Source organism: Limulus polyphemus, unplaced genomic scaffold, assembly GCF_000517525.1.
Source record: "Limulus polyphemus unplaced genomic scaffold, Limulus_polyphemus-2.1.2 Scaffold1745, whole genome shotgun sequence".
NCBI lineage: Eukaryota > Metazoa > Arthropoda > Merostomata > Xiphosura > Limulidae > Limulus > Limulus polyphemus.
In genome coordinates this window covers 169,225-177,564 of record NW_013667355.1, presented here as the reverse complement: position 1 = coordinate 177,564, position 8,340 = coordinate 169,225, and the positions used below count along the sequence as shown (strand labels likewise).

General features: G+C 30.3%; 1 protein-coding gene across 1 annotated transcript in view; it reads right to left on the bottom strand.

Annotated features, from left to right (window-relative positions):
* The window catches only part of LOC106464799 (protein transport protein Sec31A-like), a 54,807-nt gene that overhangs the window by 42,029 nt on the left and 4,438 nt on the right, over positions 1-8,340 (bottom strand). The window contains exons 2-4 of the mRNA XM_013924957.2: positions 5,724-5,842; positions 2,789-2,878; positions 395-590 (exon numbers count right to left, since the gene is read on the bottom strand). Of these exons, the coding sequence (XP_013780411.2) occupies positions 395-590; positions 2,789-2,878; positions 5,724-5,836 (399 nt within the window). The 5' untranslated portion in view covers positions 5,837-5,842. The remainder of the gene's footprint in view (positions 1-394; positions 591-2,788; positions 2,879-5,723; positions 5,843-8,340) is intronic.

Below are 8,340 nucleotides of genomic sequence, written 5' to 3'. Positions count from 1 at the left end.
AGCAAATGTACAACATTTCGACAAGGTTTTGTCATCATATAATTTTTATTTACGAAATAAACTACATAATTATTATATAATAATAATAATAATAATAATAAATGTCAATTTTGTAATCTTTTTGAGCAAAACATTAATAAAAAAATAATTACATTTTCAAACTTATTTTTCAAAGTTGATTTAAGAGTGTACCCTCCAGAATATCCACTAGTCAGGAAAGGGTTCTATGGTTGAATGAATTAGTTACATACAAGTCTAATAACATAAATATATCAAGGATAATTCTTTGTATACAAGCTGAAAACTATAAAAGTAACCACATAACTATTTTTTTTGCCAAGACTTTCTTTTATAATCACTAATAAGATTTTGGAACAATAAAAATAACATTTACCTGAAAGTTATTAAAATCTAGACTGTTAATAGGCCCTGTATGTTTATCGTTGTGACAGACGAGTGCATTTTCTCCTTCAAGGAGTTTAGCTGGGTCATAAGCAAGCAAGTTTCCTCCATCTGCTCCTCCCACTAACACTCCACTCACATGTTCACCATTGGACATTCCTCCACTACCCCAAACTATCTTGTGAAATCTAAGGGAAAAAAAAGTATTCTTTCACAAACATTATGACTGATTTTGTTTTTTAATTTTACAACAATATATGATAAAAACATACAAGGGACAACAATTCTTAAAACTAAAGAATTATATTAGAAAAAAAATTGTGTAAAAAATAATCCATTAACTAAAACGATTGAGCAATATAACCATACAAATTATATAACCCGAGATAAGAAATGACAATCACTGATCTGGTATAATTAACATTTGCTTTACTCTAAAGTAGTTCATAAGCTGCCATGAAAGTTAGCCTCATCAAATTTTTCTTAATACACTAAAAACTTCTGATCAAAAGTAATTAGCACTAAACCAATAAAAAAAGTAGTATACTGATGAAGATAAATTTGTATTACATAGCAAACTAACAAAAATGTGCTTACTCATAGCATGCTGGTTCATCAGTTCTTGTGAATAATGGTAAATTAAATAACAATAATAATAAATATATAAATTAAATAAATACATTTGTGTTAGAATAAAAAATAATGTTATGTTGTTAACTCTTACTCTAAAAAATCTGAAAAAATGTTGGCTCCTTGTTAAGTTCTAAAATACAGTATTTCTAAATCATCTATAACAATAAGAGTTTTAAACAATAATAAATGTTGTACAAACCTTAAACTGTATAAAAACGTTTATAAGTACAGTATTTTAAATGTGAATCACAGTACAACTGAAACATGCAGGCAGAAAAGAATATAAATAAAGCCATAGCAATGCTACCATGTTACAATAAGCATTTGTATTTGGAGACATTGAAATTTCTGGTTACAAGTGCTTTTTGGATACGAATATGACAAATAACAAAGCTTTTACTATATATACATATTCTTTTATAACCTAGCCATTACTATTTCTGTCATATCCCAGCCAGCCTGATGAGTCCTGATATTGAGCAAAAGGTCTCTTTGGCACTGGATTTGGCAGATGTAGGTTTTCGAATAAATAAAACATTAAAACATACATCACTTAGAATGAGATGAATCATCATTTGGGTAACCTCATAATGGTATTTTTGGCCATCCTAAGAATTATCCAGAAATCCTAACTATACCGCAACACTGAAATTACTATTGTGTTGATAATATACAAAAACATACTTTAAGCGCATCTCAATTAAAATCCAATCTTTCCCCTTTCAGATTTGTATTAAAGAATTTATTGCAGCAAAGTATCTTGCTTAAAGTAACATTTAAAACACCTACAATTCCTGTAATGATAAATATCCTAAATAAAACACATTTAAGTTCTTATAACTTAGTATGTTAAAAATAAAACACTTCAGTTACAAGAGTTGAAATTTAGCTCTTAACTGGAGATTGAAATGAGATGAAGGGAATACAGAATCAAAAGACTACATTAACAACCATAGACATAAAAAATTTGGAAACTCAACCAAAATGATAAATATAACTTTTAGTGCCCTAAACAGCAACCAATTTCAACTCAATAATGCATAATAGCTCAATCATATAACATTTATCCAATTACTCAACCATCTCAAAAGAAATACATAAAAGTCTCATGTCACTTTCTCTACAAAAAACAATCTTATGAGACTTTACATGTGCAGCTTCAAATGCACATATACATTCAGCAAGATTATGGATGCATAAATTAAAAAAAAACTATTGCTATACCAGTTCACAAGCTATAAACATAATGATTTTATAAATTCATTATGTGGATTTAAATAAATATTTCACATCCTTGATTCTAGTTATTCATGAGTAAGTGTATTGCTGTTCAAAGTGGTGTCATAAAGAGATAATATTGATTGTTGTCTCAATAAATGGGAAAATTGTGCACATCAATAAGCTTTAATCTTCATTTTAAATTAGTGTTTTTTATTCAAAGCTGACAGTCAATTACACACATGTCATATACATCCACAATAAAAGGACAAAGCCAATCTATAACACAATTATGGCATTTCAAATATATTCACACTTGACAAAACTGAAGTTCTATTTTCAACTTTTACACATGGATTATTCCCATACAACATAGGCTTTATATACGACTTTAAATTAAAATTATTTTTTATATAAGCATCAGGTTAAGGAGTATACTCAGTAAAATGTAAATATATTCACAAATTTATAATCTAAATAAATTACAGAGAACACCAAGAACAGATACAATCAAATTAAAAAAACGTACACTCACCTATAATCAGAAACAATATTTCCCTTCAATGACATGTCCAATCCAGGTTCAGTTAAGTTTAACCCATAGATCTCTAAAGCTGCAGTAGTGCTGCAAGAATAAAATTACACACAATCTTTAATACTTGGTGAATCAAAGATCAAATATACTGTGTAGATTATTATATGACATACAATATCACAGAGAGAGAAATAGAAATCAAATGCACTATATGCATTATATGGCACAATATTACCACAAGAGAAATGGATCATGTATAGAATGTATTGTATACTACACAACATCCTCTGAATAAAAAACAGGATTCAAGTATAGTATGTATGGTCTATTGCATGACAATTTTCACACCAAAGAAAATGCATTGAATAAAACATTTATAGTACCTCATGTAATAAACAATCTCATCCTGAGAGAAATGGGAACTAACCCTATGGACACAGGAGGATCAATGTGCTCATGTCACAACCTTTTTAGAGTTTTTTTTCAAAATTTAATTAAACTAATTTATCATCAATGTATATTAATAAACTTGACATCATAACATAATAGAAAACTTTGAACTATAAACAATCCAAATTTTAATTTCATACTTTCAAAAGGTAATATTTAAATAAATTCTTAATCTGCACCTCTGAGCCACATGACACAGTGGCACTCTGGCTTTTTGGTTATAGATTTTTTACCCTTCTCTAACAAATGCTTCTCATTGATCAACAGACTAGAAACACATATGAAAACATATTGACATGCCAGAACATAAAATCTCAAGCTCTCATCTTCTTGCTTTACTGAGATATCACCATATTTATTCAACCCACATTGGCATGCCATTTCCATATCCTCTGTCTTTTAAAAAAAAGTTTATAATTCTCTCCAACATTGCTGTTGGACATGTTTATAATCAATAGAAAGCATATGTTCTAAACTACATAAATCAAACAGTTGTCTGTTTCGTTTTAGCAGTCAAAGCTGATAGCTCACTAAGACAGCTTGATGTGTTTACACTAAATATATTGCACTGAGTATTAATAGAATTTAACAGTTATCAATTAGTATGAATTATAGTAGTTTTGGGACATTCTATTTTAGTGCCTGATGCATTTTGTGTCTAAAATACATATATAAAAGCTACATTGATTATTTTCAGACGACCAACGTAACAAGAAAAAAATATGCTTACTAAAACACACATCTGAGCGTAAAAAGTTTCAAGGCTAAATTAAGTGCTAAATTTCTTGTTTTCTTATGTAATTTTTTTTAAACTTATTAGGTTAATTTAGTAAAGATAAACCCCCAAAAAAATTCTGGTGAATTCTCTCTCTTGGAGGAATGAACCCTGGTTGCCATCTCTTGATGTAACTTGATAATTTGATTACCCTAAGCTCTGGCTAGGCAATTTATTGCTTTGTTAGGCTAGTTAAACAAGGTTCACAGACCAATAAAACAATAAAATTAAATGAAACCAGTACTTGGCCAAAGTAAAAACCTAGTATTTTTTGATATTCTTGAAGTAGCCTAGATTTGAAGTCAAACAACATACAAATAAGTAATATGCATAGAAGGAGGGCTGGATGGGCTCATGCTCCTGCCTTTCTGCTATTGTGTTCCAAAAATGCTCCTTTTTCTCAGTCATGCAAAAATGTCCACAACTACTAAAAGAAATGCCTAATTACCCTGTGTGTACAAAAGACAACACACAGTCCCCATTGTCTCCCCTAACACCTCCAACCCTCCAAAAAAGTATTGTCATGCAGTACTTGAAAAGTGCCCTTTTTTTAGTTAATTATACCTTGCCTTTTAATATCCTGCATGTTACTGATAAAAATTAGAATACCACCAATTTATTTTGTAAACTAAAATAAACATTCAGTATCTATAATGTTATCTTACAAAATTGTAAAACATTAGAGGATGAATAAGGATAAAACTAGAAAGTCTTTTCAGATAACATCATATTATTGTCTTAACATTCTTAATCATTCAACTTGCATTTTCACTTACTTTAGACAACAATATGGAAAACATCTTTCTCACAAGAATTCTAATTTATAAACAATGAAAAATTCATTCTTTACGAACTCTTTGTTATAAAGCCTTAACTGGATTACTGTAGACTTCAGTTGTGTTGGTTTCAGAAAACCTCAAACATTTTTTTTATATATAATATCCCAATCAAATAATAACACTGACTTCTAATTTTTTTTTTATATACTATGTTGTAACATAAGGACGTCTAGTTGTTTTTATATACCAATTTCTGAAAAAAAAATGGAGGAGGGGTGGACATTCCCTAGATCTGCACCTAATTATACAACATTAAATACTAAAAGAAAAAAATGGAAGGGGTTTGGCCCCCTGGATCCATCCCCTACATCCATGTCTGCTTATAAAACATTAAAGAATAGTTAATTCCTGAAAAAATGGAAGTCTAGACCACCTAATCCCACACCTGCTTATACAACATTAAAGAATGGTAAAAAATGGATGAAGTGGTCCTGATTCCCCAGCCCTCCACCACCACCACCCTAGATTTGCATGTGCTCATAAAGCATTAAAGAACACAGTTACCAATTTTAAATTTAAAATGTAAAACAAAGTAAAAAACAGTAGATTTACAGTTTATTTAACATTTAAGTAGCCAGAGAGTTGGCAATGGGCACTGCCAATCAGTTGCCTCCCCCTCTAGTCAGCAGTTCAAAACTATGTGGCTTCACACTTGACATCAAACATAAAGGCAATACATAAAAATTATTCACAGGTAGTTGGTATGTATCAATTAATTGGCCTAACTACTTTAAACTGACTACTTCTCTTAAATGTTTTCCAAATCTACTTGGAAGGAAAAAGAATCTGCTACTATTGCTTTAAAATTCAAAATTGTATTTATGACGGTTTTAAAATATTCAAGCATGTGCAAATTATACACAAATTATACCTGAATGTTGCATCCAGTTGCTGTGCTGCTGTTCCTGCAGCTAAATAAATGGGATGATGAGCTGCTGGTGACCACGCAATGTTAGCAGTTCGGTCAATTTCTTTAACTTTCATCTTGTTCTATATATTAAAAGACAAAATACACTTAATATATGGTTAGAATATTTCATACCATAATATACCACAATCTATGTTTAGAATTAATTTAAATACATTTTATATGACTTCTTTAAATAACGTTTTAGGCAATGTGCTAATACGATGAAGTTTCCAATGGACTGCTCATGCCTTTATTCTGGTTTTGAAGATGACATTTTAGACTTTTTTTTTCTCAATGAAGAACTTTGCAGATAGTCCAAGATGCCATCTCCAAAACCAGACTGAAGGTGAGAGTAATCTACAGGCTACTCAAAATTTGTAAGATTAAAGAAAAATATGTAAATTTTACAGCCTTTTCTAACCAAAACAAGAAGATCAAAAACAATACATAAAATACCCCGGAGGTACTATAATCAAATCATAAATTTTAATTTATAAACTAACAAAACAACCAATAAATCACAATAAAAGAAAACAGATAATCCAAGTTCTTCTGGAATATATCTTCATTTATACCACAAGAAATGTATATTATTTAACCAGCATTGTTAGACTGATGACTCATCCACACTTTCATCTATTTCACCTTAATGAATAGCCTAGAGAAATATTTTTTCAGCTATAAACTTCACCAATAAAATAAGAAAATACTATACTTACAATAACTCCTAAAAGTGTTTTTCCTTAAGAATAACAGATAAGCTTGTGTAAAGTTTATCAAATTATTTGGCAATCATATTTTCACTTTCACCTCTAACGGCCCAGCATGGCCAGGTGGTTAGGGTGCTTGACTCGCAATCTGCGGGTCACGGGTTTGAATCCCCGTCACACCAAACATGCTCACTCTTTCAGCCATGGGGATATTATAATGTGATGGTTAATTCCACTATTCGTTGATAAAAGAGTAGCCCAAGAGTTGGCGTTGGTGATGACTAGCTGCCTTCCCTCTAGTCTTACACTGCTAAATTAGAGATGGCTAGCACAGATAGCCCTCATGTAGCTTTGCACAAAATCCATAACAAACAAACAAACGCCTATAACAAGAAACAGCTCCAAACTCTTAGTCATTCGAATGGGTAAACTACGATAATAAAAATACACACAACTTCTTACCTATGGGATTAAAGTACTTAATTCTATATCTAGTTAAAGATATTTTAACTATAACTCTTTGTTGTAGACATTTGCATTATCTTCAGCACAATTACAGAAAACTTTCACACATGCACACAATACATGCCAAAGAACTTGACCCACTGAAAAGGGTTTCCTTGGGAACAAATCATTATTTTCATAAAAACAAATCCCAAACTGTAATAAATGACAAGCCTTGCCAAATAGTGTTACATACAAGAAATCACAGTGATCACTTCTAACTTTTAAAAAAAACAACTATTTAAAAACACCATTTCTCTTTGGAGAAAAGAATGTATCTTGCTATATCTTACACACATTAGAACTTATAGTCAGGTGAAATGTTTTATTATATCACTTTAGTTTATTTAAAAAAATTAAATTTGGAAAGATAAACACAGCGATTACATTCTTTCTGAGCCCAACTTCATTGTAACACAGTCCTTACTGCCTAACGAAGGACACCTGCTTCAAACATCACATGAAATAAACTGGAAAAAGTTTTTATTTAGACGTGTCAATTTTGTTTTTATCATTTATACAGTTTTTCATCATATGATATCCTCTTTGTTAGTACTATTACTGTTCTCTAGAATAAATACCATTTTGAACCAAAAGAGGTCCAATTTTCAAAGCTAAAGCACTCGCATGTGGTTTGGTAAACCAATCTCTACAATTAGCAGTGAGTAGAAACTAGAAAGTTAGGGATTGGTACTCTAAAGATTTTGTAGCTGTGCTTGTCACTAAATTTCTTTCAAAAACCCCAAAACTGAATAAATACTCTAAATAAGTACAGGCATGAGCCTTTTACAACCTAATAATGGTGTACTTAATTGTAAAATAAAAACATTCTTCTAAGCTATTCCTAATATACCATTGATTTTGTTTTTCACTAAACAATTAATTTGGTAAAAACTACAATTTCTCACACCCAAAACCTTTTCTTATTTTGCAACATCAATAGTTTTGAACAGTAAATATTGCATCCTATAAAAAAAAATAAAGTAAAATCATTTGATTAATATTAACTTCCAATCAGAGCAAGCTACCAACTTTGAGTGAAACTAAAAACCAACCTAGTAATTAGTATAGCTAATTAAATATACTTTTCTTATGTTCTTACTTATAAAAGATTAGAATGCAATTTCATCATCTGAGTATCCTAGGATGCCGTTAACAATATTTTCAGCTGACCTCATCATAACCGCTGTACAAATTAGATGAGTTCAATTAGCTGAGAGTTCTCTTTCACATTCAAAGGTAAGTTTTGAGACAAAACGTATACTTGAAAGAATATTCATTTCTTTTGAAGCCTCTTGTAAAATTCATAAGTTTAGATAAAAATTTATCATTTCAAAACTTATTTAAAATATGCAAATTTCAAT